The 17299-nt window shown below is 66.5% G+C and overlaps 3 protein-coding genes across 6 annotated transcripts; 2 read left to right on the top strand and 1 right to left on the bottom strand.

Moving 5' to 3' along the window:
* Positions 1-122: 122 nt before the first annotated feature.
* On the top strand, positions 123-2063 carry MIOX (myo-inositol oxygenase; the record flags this gene model as incomplete). Its single annotated transcript, XM_084254622.1, has 10 exons — positions 123-137; positions 386-466; positions 537-617; positions 717-879; positions 980-1047; positions 1126-1235; positions 1312-1379; positions 1460-1509; positions 1670-1782; positions 1871-2063. 10 exons carry the CDS (start codon positions 123-125, stop codon positions 1977-1979), a joined length of 858 nt encoding a protein of 285 aa, XP_084110748.1. The 3' UTR covers positions 1980-2063.
* Positions 2064-6110: 4047 nt separating this feature from the next.
* LMF2 (lipase maturation factor 2) lies at positions 6111-10156 on the bottom strand (the record flags this gene model as incomplete). 4 transcript variants are annotated; one of them, XM_084256244.1, is made up of 14 exons in its annotated part: positions 6111-6799; positions 6889-6985; positions 7059-7170; positions 7287-7455; positions 7535-7717; positions 7788-7884; positions 7958-8063; positions 8137-8271; positions 8414-8546; positions 8801-8979; positions 9054-9253; positions 9365-9393; positions 9491-9744; positions 10063-10156. In XM_084256244.1, 14 exons carry the CDS (start codon positions 10154-10156, stop codon positions 6497-6499), a joined length of 2091 nt encoding a protein of 696 aa, XP_084112370.1. In that variant the 3' UTR covers positions 6111-6496. The 4 variants fall into 4 exon arrangements, with proteins under 4 accessions (XP_084112370.1, XP_084112371.1, XP_084112372.1 ...); XM_084256245.1 differs by having other exon boundaries at positions 7287-7452; XM_084256246.1 differs by having other exon boundaries at positions 7287-7371.
* A 307-nt stretch (positions 10157-10463) lies between these two features.
* On the top strand, positions 10464-17256 carry NCAPH2 (non-SMC condensin II complex subunit H2; the record flags this gene model as incomplete). The annotated part of the gene is made up of 19 exons (XM_084255865.1): positions 10464-10656; positions 13408-13509; positions 13936-13991; positions 14071-14155; positions 14224-14292; positions 14360-14439; positions 14519-14652; positions 14722-14790; positions 14923-15053; positions 15394-15465; positions 15598-15664; positions 15750-15857; positions 15951-16004; positions 16106-16342; positions 16421-16489; positions 16570-16622; positions 16700-16801; positions 16882-17031; positions 17116-17256. Exons 1-19 carry the CDS (start codon positions 10549-10551, stop codon positions 17254-17256), a joined length of 1887 nt encoding a protein of 628 aa, XP_084111991.1. The 5' UTR covers positions 10464-10548.
* Between the last annotated feature and the right edge of the window lie 43 nt (positions 17257-17299).

Here is a 17299-nt window from a genome sequence, read left to right as displayed (position 1 = left end):
GTGGTCACTCGTGACCGAGCGCCAAGGCCAAGGGGCCGGGTGGTGTCTGGTCACTTATGTAAGCTGCAGGCATATATAGCAGCCGCCAGGGGCTCGCGCCGGCCTCCAGCTCTGCTCCCGCCATGAAAGTGCTTGTGGTGAGTGTCCGGCCGCGTGGGCAGCGGGCAGGTGGCAGCCCCCCACGCCGGCTCCCGGTCCCTTCTTCCCGGGCAAGGACTTCCTCCATCCTGCTCGGGTCTGGCTGGGGCAAAGGTCCGCCGTGGCCCCCATGGGAGGTGTGGAGCGGGCCTCGTGCTCCCCCCTCAGCCTCCCAGCGGGCGCCCACAGCGCGCATCCCCCCGACCCCGCCAGCTGGTGAGGCAGGTCTTGCTCCCCACCCCACCAGGGCCCAGACCCTTCCCTGGTCTACCGGCCAGATGCGGACCCCGAGGCCGCCAAAGACAAGAGCAGCTTCCGGAACTACGCGGTGAGGACCCGCCCCCCCCGCCCCGCCCCCAGCCGCCCCCCGCCCGCTCACCCGGACCTCTGGCCCACAGTCCGGCCCGCTCCTGGACCGCGTCTTCACCACCTACCAGCTCATGCACAGACACCAGACGGTGGACTTCGTCAGGAAGAAGGTAGCCAGGGGCCCTGCCGCGGGAGGCGCCGCACTGAGCGGGGCAGAGGGCTGGGCTGGCCTGGGGGCCGGGGCGGCTGACCAGCTCCCCTTGGCCCAGCACGCCCAGTTCGGGGGCTTCTCCTATAAGAAGATGACTGTCCTGGAGGCCGTGGACATGCTGGACCAGCTGGTGGACGAGTCGGACCCCGACGTGGACTTTCCCAACTCCTTCCACGCCTTCCAGACGGCGGAGGGCATCCGGAAGGCTCACCCCGACAAGGGTGCGCCTGCCGGCTGTGGTGCTGCCTTTGAGGCCGGGCGGGGCCTGCCCACCCCGGCCTGGACCCCGCGCCTCACCAGCTGCCGTCCCTTCCCTCGCAGACTGGTTCCACCTGGTGGGGCTCCTGCATGACCTGGGGAAGGTCCTGGCTCTGGCAGGGGAGCCGCAGGTGAGTGCAGGGGGCGGGACAGCGGGCTGGGGCCAGACACCCGCTCTGACCCGAGGCCACCGCACTGCCCCTCCGCAGTGGGCTGTCGTTGGGGACACCTTCCCAGTGGGCTGCCGCCCCCAGGCCTCCGTGGTTTTCCGAGACTCCACCTTCCAGGACAACCCTGACCTTCAGGATCCCCGATACAGGTGCTGCCCCTCCCGCCCTCCCCCTACCCCCATGCTCCCCATTCCTGGACGCCCCTGAACCCCCATCTCTCTGCAGCACAGAGCTCGGCATGTACCAGCCGCACTGTGGGCTCGAGAACGTCCTCATGTCCTGGGGCCACGATGGTGAGACCACTTAGAGGCTGCCGGCGGGCCAGGACACGGTGGGGCACCCCCTGGGCACTGTGACACCCCCTCTCCCACAGAGTACATGTACCAGATGATGAAGTTCAATAAGTTCTCCCTCCCCCCAGAGGTAGGTGGGAAGAGGCCAGCCCCAGGAGCCACCCCCCCCCCCGCAGTCCCCCCTGCCCCCGTTTAGCCTGACCCGCCCACCGGGCACCCACCCCACCCGGCCTGGACCCAGCCCTCCCACCGGCCCCCAGCCTGCGCTGTGGCTCCTCCCACCTGCCCAGGCCTTCTACGTGATCCGCTTCCACTCCTTCTACCCGTGGCACACCGGTGGCGACTACCGGCAGCTGTGCAACGAGCGGGACCTGGCCATGCTGCCTTGGGTGCGGGAGTTCAAGTACGGGAGGGGGCTGGGGCGGGAGCTGGGGGGCCGCGGGGGGGGGGCTGGGGCTCCTTCCCCAGACACTGCCCTTCCCCCACTGCAGCAAGTTCGACCTCTACACCAAGAGCCCTGACCTGCCGGATGTGGGCCAGCTGCGGCCCTACTACCAGGCGCTGGTGGACAAGTACTGCCCCGGCGTCCTGAGCTGGTGACGCCCGCCGCCGGGGCTGATGGGCACCCCAGCGTGACCTCCTTCTGTCCCCTCGCAGCCGCCTCCCTGCCCCGGGGGCCCCATCCCTGCTGGCGCTGTCCCCTGCATGGTCACTGCCAGCGCAATAAACCCCTTGCAGCAGCGCGTGGGGTGTAATGTGGCTGCAGGCGTGGGGTGGGCCTCCTCGGACTGTCTCCCCTCCTCCCAGCGCCCCGTAGGAAACTGGGCTCTCCTCACCCTCACTGCCTCAGGTGGTCCCCAGTCCTCCGGAATCCTCGGCTTAGCACAAACAGGAGGCCTGAGAGCACCTGTGGGGGGACAGCTGCCCAAAGTGGGGGTTCTTGGAACTCTCTGAGGGAGCCCAGGGAGCTCCCTTCTCCAGGGAACCCGAAGGGGCCCCCAGGGAGCCCCTGCCTCCTGGCTCAGGTGCCTACCTGCTGTCCCGTGGCCCCCTGCAGCGAGCCCTGTTCCTGCCTGTGTTCATGGCTGGAGCTCAGGCCTTCCAGGTGCTTCTGATCAGCCCCATTCCTCTTTAAATGAGCCAGTTTCCTCCAAGGAAGTGGGCGCAAGTAACAACACGGGAGGGACCTAGACTTATTAGCAGGCTTGCTTGGGGCTGCGAGCAGGACCACCTCCCCTGCTGGGCCCCGGCTGCAGGGCGGCGGAGCCAGCCTGGCGAGGAGGGGGCAGCTTCAGCGCGCACAGGACCCAAGGAAACCACGGGCAGGAATCCCTGAAGGGCCTAGCTCCGTGGCCACCAGCCTATGCGGGCGGCCGCGCTCCTATCCTTCCCGGGGGCGTCCTGGCCTTGGCTGCTGGCGCTGGCCACCCCAGCTGCTCTCCAAGGTGGTGCATTCCCAGCTTAAAGCAATTCTTTTTTTTTTTCCCCCAAAGAGTTATTTGTTTACGCAAGAACTGGGGTACAGGCCAGATGCGTGGGAGGGTGAGAGGATTCACCAGAGCCAGAGCGGGGAACAGAACAGGCAGACTGGCGAAATCCACTGCTGAGGGGAGCAGCGGGCGAGACAGGAGAGGTCTGACTTGCCACGCGGGTATCTCCCTGGCCGGCCGAGAATCAAACCTGCGCTGCAGAAGCTGCAGACAGCCCCACAGTGCTGCGCTCAACCTGCTGCGCCACTGGGAGGCCCCCTAAAGCAATTTTTTTTGACTTAATGTCTTTGAGGGCAGCAGAAAACCCACGCTCTCCGGCTCACACCTCCGAGGTCAGGCAGCAGCTGTCCCGGCCCCCGCAGAGCCCGCGGCTGTGGGAAGGGCGGTACAGCGCGAGCCTGAGAGAGCCATGCACAACAAGATCAATCCGAAGGGCATAAACCACGTCTGGACGCTGGCGTGACCACCCTGGACAGGCAGACCTGGCTGGGCAGCGACCGTCCTGGGCTGAGAGGGAGGGACGGGAAGGCATGGGGCTCGGCGTTATGGCAAACGGCTCTTCCCCATCCCAAACACCCCAGAGAAAGTGTCGGAGCAGGGAAGGTGACAGAATTCGTCCTGATGTACCTACAGTTCTCACCAAAACCAGGCATTTTAAAATTATTTACTTATGCTACAAGAACTGGGGTGCAGGCCAGAGATGCGGGGGGTGAGAGGACTCCCCAGAGACAGAGGGGGGAGCAGAGTGGGCGGGTCCACTGACACACAGTGCTGTGGGGGCAGCGGGAGACAGGAGGGGTCTGCCGCACCCTGTGGGTCACTCCCTGGCCAGGGTTGCACTTTGGCTGCAGTGGCTGACGAGAGCTCCGGAGTCCAGAGACTGACCCCGCGCCCTCAGGGAGGCCCAGACCGGCATGTTCCTGACAGAGCAATGACAAGTCACAAAATCTTGTCTTTGAGCCTGGGTCTTGTGTGACAAGTTGGGGACAACCCCCAGGCCCTGGTGCTGCGTGGCCTCAGAGACAGCGGGCGTGGTGGGCAGTGCGGCCACCAGCGGGCAGCGGGCTGCTCAGCGGCGGCTCTCTGGCAGCCTTTTCTTAAGAATGGACCAAGTGGGCCTCCTCGGTGGCGCAGCGGTTGAGCGCTGGGTTGCGAAGCTGCCCGAAGCCTCTGCAGTGCCGGTTCGATCCCCGGCTGCTCCCCGGCCACCGGAGGAGGGTCCCACATGGCGCGCAGACCTCTCCTGCTGCCCGCTGCTCCCCTCAGCAGTATACCTCGGTCCTTCTGCCTGCTCTGCTCCCCGCTCTGCTCTGGTGAATTCTCTCACCCTCCCGCGCTTCTGACTGTACCCAGTGCTTGTATAAACAAACAAACAAATAAATAAATAAATAAAAAAAAAAAAAAAAAAAAAAAGAATGGACCAAGTGAAACTTCGGGACAAGGGTGGCTGCTCCAGCCCCGCTATGCCAGGGGCTTTGCCGTGTTTCTGGGTGACAGTCCCCCGAGGGCCACGCCAGGGCCACGGAGGTGACACCTGGCCCTCTTCTCATTTTTTTGGAAATAATCTTCATTAAAGAATTATTACAGTAACACGGAGTGAGTTTATTTTTGCACTTAAATAACAGCAATGAGTCCGTATTGCAAGGATTTGTCAGTTTAATTTCCAAGGTGGTGACTGTGGCTACCCACGAGCTCTGGAATGGAGACTCTCCAGGGTCCTCTAATCTGAGACGGCCTGTCCATGATGCAGCTGACCTCCAGACCCCCATGGGGGGAGGTGGGGGCCATGTGGGGCATCACGGAGACTTGCCCAGCACCCCAGAGCCCGCCTGCACCCCAGCCACACGGCGCCCCACTTGGCGGGCCGCATGGTGGCCACTCACAGCCCGCAGGCAGCTGGCCTGCTCTCCCCGTCCACTGTGCTCCCTCCACCTCCAAGGGGGTCTCCAGATGAGGCGGGGCCCAGGTGGCCGTGGAGACACGCCCTGGAGTCCACATGCAGGAAGGCCCAGGACGCTGTGCTGCCGGAGCCAGGGCCCCCAGGGACCGCTCCTCTCAGTGCTGGTGACCTCTGGAGAACACGCAGCCGCCCGCTCGCTGGACAGGGCCCCCTGCACAGGGCTGCGCAGTGGGGCGGGGACCCTTGGGGGCAGCAGACACCGTGAGGACTTGGGAGGTCCGGGGCGGGGAGGGGGGGGGGGAGTGAGGTCCGGTGGGGGTGGGGCAGGGCCGGGTCCAGCTCTGGGGAGGGACGCTCCTGCCAGACTCTGTGACCCTCCTGGGGCCCTCCGAGTCAGGACCTCGGTGGGGTGTAGACAACTGTCTCCTTAATGAGAGGCTTGTGGGGGGCCGAGTACAAACCAGAAAACCCCAAGGATCAGCGTCCTTTCCCAACCGCTTCTCTGGAGGGACCGTCGCTGCTCCTGAGTCTGGGAGGGACAGTCTGCCCCCCTTTTCTTTTGGAAGGGGAACAGGAGAAACTTGGGGCTGCCCCAGCCCAGCCTGTGACCACCTTTCTGCTTGGCACATGGTGTTGGGGCTCCCAGAGAAGGCTCCCCACACGTGTATGTCCTTTCACTATGGGTCAAAACGGTGTCCAGTGACAACAGGGGAGGAGCTGGGCACGCTGGGGGCCTGCAGGGCCCATGGGGCCAGAGCACAGGCTGGGGCTAAGGATGGCCAGAGGCCAGGAGGCTGTCCAAGCCCTCCCAAGGCCTCCTTGTCGAGCCCCATGGGAAACTTGGGTGCTCTCAGCTTCTGCTCCCACCAGGGGCGTCTTCTGGGAAGTGACAGGACAGAGGCGCAGCTGCATCCCCCCTCTCCCACCCCAGCTGGGGTTCTCCGGCTCCCCCTTCTCCCCCCCATACCCAAACCCTGGGGACCGCCCTGAGTGTCCACTCCTGGCTGCTCCTCTCCTGCCCAGCAGCCCAGTGCTGACCCTCAGTGCTTTCCCGTGGAAGCGCAAGCAGGGAAGGAAATGGATTCTGGGGACTTCTCCGGCCATCCACCATGGCCCCTGGCCTGCCCTGCGGTGGCAGCTACCAGGCTGTGTGGGACTGAGGCTTGGGGCCTTGGCCCTGCCAGACCAGGCCCTTGTGTCCACTTTATAAAATGGACAAGGATGATGGGAGAGCACGTCAGTGGCTGGCTGGACAGCACCGAGGGCTATGTCCAGCGCCATAGGCGGGAAGGCCCTCCGTCCTCTGGCAACCAGTGGGAAGGGAGAACCAGGCTGTAGGCCACGCATGAAGACCCTTTATTGGTTCATGGGCCCAGATGACGCTGGATGCCCCCCCACCCCGCGTCTCAGCAGCTGGTGCTGTCCCCCAGGCAGGGGCTGAGCCCAGCGGCTCTGGAGGAGGGGGCCCATCACTGCCTGGCTACCCGTGCGGGCAAGGACTGCGAGCCAGGCACAGCTCCACAGGCGGCCGTGCCCAACCCAGAGGGTGCCTGCAGAGGGAGCAGTCGGAGGCCCTCAGGGCTGGGGTTCCAGAGCCTGCCTGGTGGGCGGTTGCCATGCTTCCTGGTAGCTGGTTAAGGCACAGTGGCTGAGTGTCCCGCTGCAGGAGACCACTCAGAGGCGTGCAGGGACCCTGACCCTCTCGTCCGGCAGCCGACAAAATGCAGCTACTTTTTCCGCCGGGAGAGCCGGGAACCGCTGCTGCAGCTGCTGGGAGCCGGGGCTGCCTGTTGGCCTGAAGCGCCTGAGTCCTTCCTGTGGGCTGGCCTGTGCTTCTCCTCCCTGGCCGGAGGGGTGGACCTGGGGATAAGGGGGCCCAGCAGGGCCCGCAGGACCCGAATGGCCCCCACAGTGGCCAGGAGCCCCCAGAGCAGAGTGGGGGCCTCCAGGGGAGACAGCTGTTCCCGCAGCCAGCAGAGGGTCTGGGTCAGGGTGTTGCTGGAGCTGCGGGCCCGGGGTGGACTCTTGTCCTGTGGGAGCAAGGTGAAGAAGGCCTGTGAGGTCCCCCTGCAGGCCGCCCCCTCTGCCACCTCCTCTGGGCTGGCCAATGGGCCGCTACCTGGAGGCCAAACTGTGTGAGCAGCATGTCCAGCGTCGGGTCTCCGAGGGACACCGCTGGGAAGAACTCCTGCACCCACTGGCGGCGCCACCACTTGCTGCAACAGGACGGGCATTGGGAGAGGGCAGGCCTGGGCGCCCAGGCCCCTTCCCCCTCAGCCCAGGCCTTACCCCGGCTCCCCTGGCTGTGAAAACCAGTACTTGTAGAGCTGGGCCCGGATGTAGGTGGGGGGCTGCTCGTGGAAGGGGTACCTGGACAGGTCTGTCTGGATGAGCCGGATCACTGTGGGGAGAGCCGGCTTGGCTCAGGTGCGGCTCCCCCGCCGGCCCAGCACCGGCCCAGCGCCAGGCCCAGCCCCACCTGGCCCGCCCCGGCCCGCCCCAGCCCGCCCCCCGCACCCGGCTCGCGGCCCTGCAGCAGGCGCTGGACCAGGCTGGTGAACCAGGGGCTGTGCGTGTGCGGGCCCAGCGCGGCGAACCACATCTGCCAGTCGAGGCGCGGCTGGTGCGGCGTCACCACCGGGGGCGGCCGGCTCACGTTTCCAGGCTTGTACAGGAACTCGATCTCCTGCGGGGCGCAGCCCGTTAGCCTGTTAGCGGCTCGCGGACAGGGCCCCTCCAGCACGCCCCGGCCACGGGGCAATCACCGTCCAGTGCTGCCCGTCGTAGCTGCCCTCCAGGACCACTTCCGGCCGCCCGCCTAGGCCGGTCATCCGGCGGAAGAGGCCGTAGGAGTTGGCCAGCTGCAGGTGCTCCACGGCACCGAACAGGCGGTGGGCCCCGGCCCAGAGGCGGCCGTGGGTGGAGGGCTCCAGGTAGGAGTAGGGCACCTGGGGGCAGGGGCGGGGCTCAGCATTGGGCGGGCTCCACCCCCTCCCCCCCTCCCGCGGGGCTGCCTACCAGGCTGGTGAGGAACATGGCCACCGTGGCCGCGCTGAGGACTGATAGCGGGGCTGCAGCACAGAGCTTCTGCGGCCACCCTCTCACCCGCGTCCACCTGGGAGGAGACCCAAGCGCCGTCAGGCCTGCCCTGCACAGCCCAGCTCCACCCAGCTCCACGGACCACTTACCTCCAGAGGGCGGTCAGCAGCTCCCAGGCCAGGGAGGCTGCGCCCAGCCACATGGTGGGCAGGGTGACTGTCTTCAGCCACTGGGAGAACTGGTGGAAGGTGAAGGCTATGGAAGGGAGGAGTGTAAGGGGGTGGTCGGCTCTGCCTTCTCCCATACCCCACCCCTTCCTGGCACGCACTGGTTCTGGAGAGGATGGTGTGCTGTTCCCAGTTGACCTCCAGGCCAAAATAGTGCACGGTGCCGTAGGCCAGCAGCCCGTAGATGGTCAGCTCCAGGAGCAGGGACAGCCCAGCCAGCAGAGTCTTAGGCCAAGCTGTGGGTGAGACCGCCCGGGGCCCACTGGGATTGAGCACGCCTGAAGCCGGGGCTGTGGTGGAGCGGGAGCCAGGGGCGCTGGGGATGTCAGGGGCTACAGGGGTGAGGTTGGCAGCTGTGGGGCGCAAGTGGGCACTCACAGACAGGTGTCTTCCTGTTGCCAGGCTCGGCAGCCAAGTGCACATCATCCAGGAGGGCAGAAGTGAGCACCAGGGTGAGCAGGTTGAAGAAGTTGTAGTTGCCAGTGACGATGATCAGCACTTGCAGCAGGACCTGAGATCACCCCAGCTCTGAGGGCAGCCCCTGCTGGAAGTCACCCCCCAGGCCTCTCCTGCCTCTTCCTCCCACTCCTTGGCCTCTGCTCTGCTCCATCTCGCCTGTGTTCTGCCCTGCACACCGGGGTGCCCCCGCTGCCCAGAGAAGCCTGCCTACCCTGCTTCCCCCCTGCCCAAGGCCTTCCTGCCAGCGGGTCCCCCACGGGGCCACCAGACTGTCTGAAAAACGCCTCGCGGGCCGCCCTGACCCACCTGGGTGTAGAAGGCGGCCAAGCGCAGGCGGCGGACAGGGGCGAAGAACAGGGGGGGTACAGCCACCTCGATGAGGAAAGTGGCCACCACGCTGAGCCTGTGCAGCCAGACGGGCAGGTGGTGGGCAGCCCAGGCGGCAGGCGTGGGCAGGCACTGTGTCTCGTAGTGGTAGGTAAGGGCTGCAGTGATGGGCAGACAGTGAGTCTGGGCACGGGCCCCCAAGACCTCCCCACAGCCAGGCCGGGCCCCTCACCAGTGAGCCCCCACCACGCGGGGCAACGGCTGGTCAGCTTTACCACTCCAGACGCGAACATGAGGCGAAACAGCAGCCAGCGCACAAGCCAGAAGGGCAGGTCTTCATGGGGTGAGGCGCCTGCCAGCCTGCGCTGCAGGGGCTGCCTCAGGGGGGCCACCAGCACAGCCAGGAAGCCTGTCTCCAGCAGGAGGGAGTCCCTGTGGGAAGGAGCAGCAGCACAGACCCCTCCCCATCATGGCCGGGGAGAGCAGGCACCCCATCCCACCCACCAGCCTCCCACTGGCCTCCCACGCCCAATGGCCACTCACCACTGGAAATAAAGAAACACCTGGCCCACCTGCAGGGAGAGGGGGGCGGGGTGTGATGTGTGGGCAGGCAAGGGGGGAGGGGTTGGGGAGGGTCCCAGCGTTGGGGGGCAGGGGGGCCCCACTTGCCTGGCAGGCTGATAGGTAGGCAGCCCAGAGCAGCAGGTAGGTGAGGGAGTGGCGCAGCTGGCACATCAGCAGTGCCCCCAGGGCCAGCAGGGTGCCCAGCAGGGTCAGCAGCTCCAGGCCCTGCGCAGTGTCCAGCCCCAGGCGAGGCGCCTCCCACAGCAGCGTCGGGGTCTCCCACAGCTGCTGCCAGCGCCCCTTGCCCTGTGGCCGCAGTGTCCTCCGGGCCGGCAGGATGCCCTCGGCGCCATACAGGCCTGCGGGAGGGCCGGTCAGGAACGGGGCCCGGAACTGCCCTCCAGGGCCGGCCTTCCAAGTCAGGGCCTCGGGTCCTCCTGACCCTCCCACCCGGGTCAGGCTCCAGGGGGCCTCCCCGACCCGGGGCCGGGCTCTCCAGGTCCCTCTCCCCAGGCCCGCCCGGGTCAGAACCCGGAGCCCTAGGGGGGTCCGCGCCCGGCGCGCCCGCCTGCCCGCACACCCCGCGGGCCGCAGGACCGGGCAGCCGCCCCCACCCGCGGGCGGGCGAGGGCCGGGGCCGGCGGGGCCGGGGGGGCGTCCTGCCTCGGCGCCCTCACCCGGGATCTGCGTGTAGAGGGAAGCGAAGGCGACCATGAAGACGGCGGCCACGCCCTGGAGGAAGAGCTGCCGCGGGACTCGCGAGCCCGCCATGTCCGCTGCGCGGCCGGAGGCAGGGAGCGCGCCCGCCCCCCCGCCGGCCCGCGGCCACCGCCGGCCCCGCCCCGCCCCGAACGCCCCGCCCCGCCCCGCCCCGAACGCCCCGCCCCGCCCCGAACGCCCGCCCGCGAGCCCGGGACGTTTCTCCTGGCCCCGCCCCGCGCGCCCCTCCGCTACGCCTGTCGCCTCCCGCGCGCCGCGGGTTTCCGGGTTCCTCGCGCGCGGCTAGGGCTGCGCTACGTCATAAATGTGCGCGGCGCGGCACGCTACGTGCCTTCCTGGGCGGGAACACCAAAATGGCGCCAGAGGTAGTGGCGGGCTGAGGACGATCCGGGACCCCTCGAAGCCCGTGCTGCGGTCTGCGGGCCGTCGCGACCCCTCCGGACATGGAGGACGTGGAGGCGCGCTTCGCCCACCTCCTGCAGCCCATCCGCGACCTCACCAAGAATTGGGAGGTGGACGTGGCGGCCCAGCTGGGCGAGTATCTGGAGGAGGTGAGGGCGGCGCGGCCGGGCGGCGGGGGCGGGCCCGGCGGAGGCGGGGAGGCGCGCGGGCCAGGGCGGGGGTGCGGCGGGGCCGTGGGCGGCGGGGAGGCCGCAGGCTCCGGGTCTGGTCCCCAAACTCCTTTCCCCGGCTGCATCCCGGCCCCCACCCCCGCAGTTGCTCTGGTCCGGAGCTGTCACCGCTGGTCTCTGCCCGCCCGCGGGTTGTGAACCGGCCTTGGCGGGCGGTCGTCAGCGGGTCTCTGATGCCACAGAAAAGACGAAGCTCGGTTGCGCGCGTGTGTGTTGGAGGTTTCTGGGCGGCCACCTAAGAGCTATTTATTATCTTGGATTTTCGAAACCGCTTCCAACTGCTGACTTGGGCCGTCCCATCAGCCTTTCTCTCCTCCTTGCGGGAGGCTGTGTGCCAGCCTGGGCTGTGTGGCCTGGTGACAGCTGTCCCCGAGTTCTGAACCTCAGTCCAGCTCAGACTGGTTTCCACTTGGGCTGCCCTTGTCCTCACAGTGACCTCTCTCCTACCGAATTCAAGGGCTGCCAGCGTTACCTGGGTCACCGGCAGCAGTCGTTGGGCCGACCATCCCTTTTTACAACAGGTTTTGGGCTTTGACTTTCTTTTCGATTTCATCATCTCTTTTTCTCTCCCAATCTGGAGTGCCGGCCTGGACCATCTTCTCATTTTTTTCCCTTGAGCAACCTTGTTTACTCCCGTGATTTCCATTTCATTTATACATGAGGAGAACTCCCAGGCCTGTAGCCATATTCCAGGTCTTTCTTCTGAGTCTTGTGTCCAGCTGCTCCACTGTGTGCACGTCCACTTACGGGCACACGGCTCCCAAACTTACTCCATCTAAGGTGGAGCTGTCTCTTGCTGCCAAGTGTTGTTCTCCCTGACCTGGGCACGGGCTCCGCTGTTCGCCAAAGGCAAAGTGCATGTCTGCGTCATGTGGATTCTGTCAGCTGCACCCCAGGGTCTCATTTGAAGTCATTTGTTCACTCATAAGTCTGCTTCTGCTAACCGCCTCTGGAGATTCATAATAAAGCTCTCTTCCTGGGCTGCATCCACTGACTTTTGCCCTGTCCAGCAGCAAATGTGACTCAAAAAAAATGAAAATCAGCTTGTGGCCCCAGCCCTCCCTAGGGCTATCTGTGGCCCTGTAGCCCTGGCCCTCCCTCGGCGGCAGGGGTTTTCTGTTTTACTGCATTTTATCTTTGGGGAAAGATGTCAGTGGCATTTGCACTGGAGTTGTGGCCCACAGTTTGAAGAGCGCTGCCTTCTTTCCTGTGCCTCCCGAGTCCCTGGGGTGGGGGGCAGCGCCCCCCATGCTCACACACCTAAGCACGGGGCCTGGGCTCGGGCTGGGGTGAACACCAGGCTGACCCGCTCCCAGAGCTGCAGCGGGGAGGCCCACATTCACACCCACTGCCCCACCACTCGCACACACCACCCTCATTCCACCCACAACTGGGGTCTGGCAGCCCTGCTCCCCTGACGCTGCCGCCTGAGTGAGCACAGACACCATGAGGTACTGTGTGGGAGCCCCAACATGGCCAGGGGTCCCCAGGCCACCTCCATCTCTGCCGCCTCCATTTGGCTGAAGATGTGACCCTGAGGGTTTGGTGATTAACTAGAAGGGCTCTCTGGGCTCAGAGAAGCTGCCTCCTGCTGGCCATCTTGTGCTGAGGATGCAGCCCAGCCTAAGAAGAGCTGCAGGGGTGAGGCCTGGGGTTAGGGGTAGCACCTACCCCTCCCACACATCCTTGTGTTCCCCAACCCAGAAGGCTGTGTGGGCCCTGGATGGGTGAATTTAACACGGGTTGGCTCCATCCTCTCCCCCCAGGGTGGGGACTGAGCGCCCATTGTCCCATGGCCAGCCCCCAGAGGTCACCGGGTACATCCAGAAAGGAAGTGCCCTGCACCCCGTGTTTGTGAGTGGTGCGCTCTGGGGACATGGAAACACGAGGTCTTGGCTCCACAGGTAGGGGTCCAAAGACCTGTCTCCCCCACAAGAGATGTTCTTCCAGAGTCACCAGATGTGTTACGGGGCAGGGAGAGGGCACCCCAGGACCCCCAAAGCTGCCTGCTCTGAATAGTCCTGCCACCCGCTGCGTCAAGACAAGACAGAGATATCTTTAGTGGAAAGGCGCCTAAGTACAGTTGGTGTGGGGTTCAGAGAAGACAAAGAATAGTTTCTAATTCCAGCACCCGAAGTCGCCCATCCCCTCGTGGGTAAAAGTCCAGCCAAACAGGGTTGGCCCAAAGCAGGGCCTCTGAGGCCAGAACCCTAAGGCACCTTTTGGCTGGGGCCCATAGAAAAGGGGTCACAAATAGCCAGATAAGCCTAGGAGAAAAAGAAGAAAGTCAAAATCAAGACCAAAGCTGCCACTGTCACCTCCCTCAAGTCTCTCAGCCTCGTCTGTGTCAACCGGCCCAGGACCAAGAAGCCAGCGCGGCTTCTTCCCCTCTGTGTTCCCCTCCTCCAGCTCCCTGTCCTCTGCCTGCCTTCCCAGGTGCCTCTGCAGCTTCTACTCCTCCTCCCTGCTCAGCTCACCCCCCTTGGGTGGGGCAGGGGGCCTGGGCCCTTCCCTTTCTTTGGAGACCCTCTTACATTCCCTCCTCCCAACCTGAACCTGCACTGACCGGGCAGCCGTGGGCGCCCGTGTCAGTGGGGAGTGGCTGGGTGACCCGGCCCCAGGGCAGAGTGCAGAGCAGGCTGGAATCAGCGCCCTGCCCACGTCTTGCAGCTGGACCAGATCTGCATCTCTTTCGACGAAGGCAAAACCACGATGAACTTCATCGAGGCGGCGCTGCTGATCCAGGGCTCCGCCTGTGTCTACAGCAAGAAGGTACCTGGCACCCCGTGTCCGGCCAGGGCAGTACCTCCCTCCTGCTCGCCTGCCCATGGCTCCAGGGAATGTTGAGTCACCGGCCTGCTGCTCAGCGGTGCCGCGTGCGGGCGCCCACGGGAAGAGAGACACCCCAGGAAGGAGGGCGTGGGGGGCAGCCCAGGCGGCGGCGAGCCCGTGGGAGAGCTGGGCGCGGGGAGGGGGCCGAGGCAGTGGGCAGGCTGAGGGTGGAGGGGAGGCCCACTCCACAGGGACATGGGCCCCTGGCTGTTTGCTGGTGAGAGGGTCTGGTGCAACTGGGCTACCAGAGAAGCGGTTTTGGCTGAAACTGGCAGGACGCGAGCCCAGGTGTCCAGGGGGAGCCAGACTGCGGCCTCGGTGGGGAGGCCCTGGCGGGGCCGCGGGCTCACAGCCCCCTGTTGCCAGGTGGAATACCTCTACTCGCTGGTGTACCAAGCGCTCGACTTCATCTCTGGCAAGAGGTGCGTGCCAGGGCGGGCCGGGGGGAGGGGGGGGATGCTGGCCGCTGCTCCCACCCACGCCCACCCTTGCTCTCTTCAGGCGCGCCAAGCAGCTCTCCCCACTTCAGGAGGACGGGGGCAGCTGGTACTCTGGCTCCAGGGCTCCCCAGGAAGTGGAGGACGAGGTGAGGCTGGTGGGCGGTGCCTGGCCTGCATGTGTGTAGCACCCCGCTGAGCCCCTCATTCCCCACAGTTCCTGTCGCTGGATGACCTCCCTGACTCCCGGACCAGCGTGGATCTGAGGACTGGCCAGGCGCCCAGTGTGAGTGCCCCCGAGGCGGGGTGTGGGGCCCTTCACCCTCGTGGCTCACCCCTGCCCGCCCCCACAGGAGATCCTCATCATCCCGCTCCTGCCCATGGCCCTGGTGGCCCTTGACGAGGCGGAGAAGAACAGCAGCCCGCTGTACAGGTGGGGCCCCGGCCCGGTGGCAGGCGGGGGGAGGGTGGCAGGGGAAGGGTGTCTGCAGTGGACGTTTCTGCCAGCACAGCTGTCAAGGGGAGGTCCTGGCCAGCCGGAAGGACTTCAGGATGAACACATGCACCCCGCACCCCAGAGGGGCCTTCATGTTGGAGCCGGTGGGCATGTCCCCCGAGGAGGCCTCGCTACCCAGGAGCCAGAAGGGTGAGGGTGCCTTGGGGGGCTGGGCAGGGCCGGTGGAGGGGGCTGGGCTGATCTGTCAATCCTCCCCAGAGGCTGAGGAGCAGCCCATGGAGTTGTCTGCCTGTGGGAGCCCCGCCCCCAGCCTCGGCCAGGAGCCAGGTGAGAGGAAGCCTGGGGCCCCGACCCACCCCGCTGCTCTGGGCAGCCTCTTGCTCTCCTGCGCGGCCCGCCAGCTCCTGGTACAGGCCCCAGCGTGTCTTGGGGCCGACCGTGTCCTTGCTCCCTGCCCAGGCCCCTCTCCAGAAGGTCAGCAGCCGGGCGGCGGGGGTGAGGACGATGATGCCGAGGGGCTGGGGGAGCCCCCCGAGGCCCCTGCAGCTGAGGCCCCTCTGGAGTGCGAGGAGCCCAGGAGCCCGCAGCAGGTGGGACCCGTGCCTGAAGCCACCAGCCCGGCCCCTCCTCGCCCTTTCTGACCCCCCACCCCGCCGGCCTGGGCACCACCAGGTGGCAGTTGCTCCCCTGTGTGGACTGGACAGACTGGGGGGGCCTCAGGCGTCCTAGCGTAGAGCAGAGTCTTGACGCCCCACACGCTGGCGGGTCTGGGCTGGGGCACGGGCTGCTGAGGGCCGGGGCTTCCTCTTCAGTCCTCCAGTGGCTTCCCTTCTGCCGGGTGGGCCCCTGCAGGGTCTCACCGGCTGACCCCAAGCAGAGCTCGGGGCCTCAGAGCCATGGGTGGAGGGTCCTTGTGCCCTTTCTCTGCAGAGCGTCCAGCCCCGGAGGTACGTGCTGCGGGAGAGACAGGCGGCCCTGGCGCCCGCGCCCCAGCCGCAGCAGGTGAGCATGAGGGCAGGTGCAGGGAGCTGGCCTCAGAACCTCGCCCCTCGCGTCATCCTCTGGCTCTGGGTTGGGGTCAGACCCCCAGGCTGTCAGCGCCTCTCCTCAGCGCCTGCTCCTGCTTGTACTTAGGAGCCCACAGACCCCTGGCAGAGCCTGGACCCCTTCGACTCCCTGGACTCCAAGCCCTTTAGAAAAGGTAACGGGGGGTGGGGTGGGGGCGGGGGCGTTTGCACTCAGCACAGGGGGAGGGATGGGTTCTGAGAGAGTCCCTCTGCCCCCAGGCAGGCCCTACTCAGTGCCCCCCAGCGTGGAGGAGGCCCCTGGGCAGAAGCGCAAGAGGAAGGGCACTGCCAAGCTGCAGGACTTCCACCAGTGGTGCCTGGCCGCCTGTGAGCAGGGGCGCGGGGGTGGGACTGTGGGGCTCACACGCCGTGAGGGGTTCTGCCCTTGTGGGCTGGGCTGCTGACCGAGGTGTCCTGCAGATGCTGACCACACTGACGGCAGGAGGCCCCGGCGGAAGGGCCCATCTTTCGCGGGTGAGGCCAGGGCCCAGGGGCTCTCCCGGGGGCAGGGGCGCACTCTCTGGCCTGGGTGGGCTGGGAGCTGGCAGGATGTGGCCACCTCTGGCCTCCCGCAGACATGGAGGTCCTGTACTGGAAGCACGTGCGGGAGCAGCTGGAGACGCTGCGGAAGCTGCAGAGAAGGGAGGCAAGTAGCGTTGTGGGCGGGCGGGTGCCCAGCCCCAGGTGGCTGCGGGGCCCTCACAGACGCTTTGTGCAGGTGGCCGAGCAGTGGTTGCCCAGGGCCGAGGAGGGGCTGTGGCCAGTGGAGGAAGACCGCCTGGAGGACCCCCTGGAGGATCTGGGGGTAGCAGGTGGGTGTCTGAGGCGGGGGAGGGGGGCCAGCCCCTTCGCCAGCTGAGTTGCCTTCTGCTGGCCTCTCTGTCTCCCAGATGACCTCCTAGAGCCTGGGGCATCCCCTGAGTCTGCGAGGACAAAGCACGAGGCAGCGGCCGACCTGGGTAGGTCTGGGGGTGGGAGGGGTGCTGCTCGCTGGGCAGCTGGGTCTGGAGGCTGCTCACCCACCTATGCCCTCTTGCAGCGGAGGCCATGCCGGCGTCCCTGAGCTACGAGGAGCTGGTCCGCAGGAATGTGGTAGGTGGGGCGGGGTGGGGTGAGGTGGGGGGATCCTGCACTGCACAGAGGCCGCAGCGCCCCCCCTGTACCCCCAGGAGCTCTTCATCACCACCTCACAGAAGTTCGTGCGGGAGACAGAGCTGAGCCAGCGCATCAAGGACTGGGAGGACACGGTGCAGCCGCTGCTCCAGGAGCAGGTGAGGGCCCGCGGGAGAGGGCAGCTGGGAGGGCCCCGCAGCCAAGCTTGCCTCATATGCGTCCCCCGCCCCCTCCCCAGGAGCAGCACCTGCCGTTCGACATCCACACCTATGGGGACCAGCTCGTGTCCAGGTTCAGCCAGCTGGACCAGTGGTACCCCTTTGCGGAGCTGGTGGCCGGCCAGCCTGCTTTCGAGGTCTGCCGTGCCATGCTGGCCTCGCTGCAGTTGGTGAGTGGCCGTGCATGCGCGGCAGGGCGGGGCCTGCTCCCTCTCTGCTGACACCCCACCCTCTGCTGACACCCCGCCCCGCAGGCCAACGACCACACGGTGGAGATCACCCAGCAGCCGGGGCTGGAGGCGGCCGTGGACACCATGTCCCTGAGACTGCTCACGCACCAGCGGGCGCACGCGCGCTTCCAGACCTACACCGCCCCCTCCATGGCCCGGCCCTGAGGGCCGCCCCCGCCCCCGCCCGCTCCGGACTGGCCCAGCCCAA

Source organism: Talpa europaea (assembly GCF_964194135.1).
Source record: "Talpa europaea genome assembly, chromosome: 15".
Classification (NCBI taxonomy): domain Eukaryota; kingdom Metazoa; phylum Chordata; class Mammalia; order Eulipotyphla; family Talpidae; genus Talpa; species Talpa europaea.
This window is presented reverse-complemented; position numbering and strand designations above follow the sequence as displayed.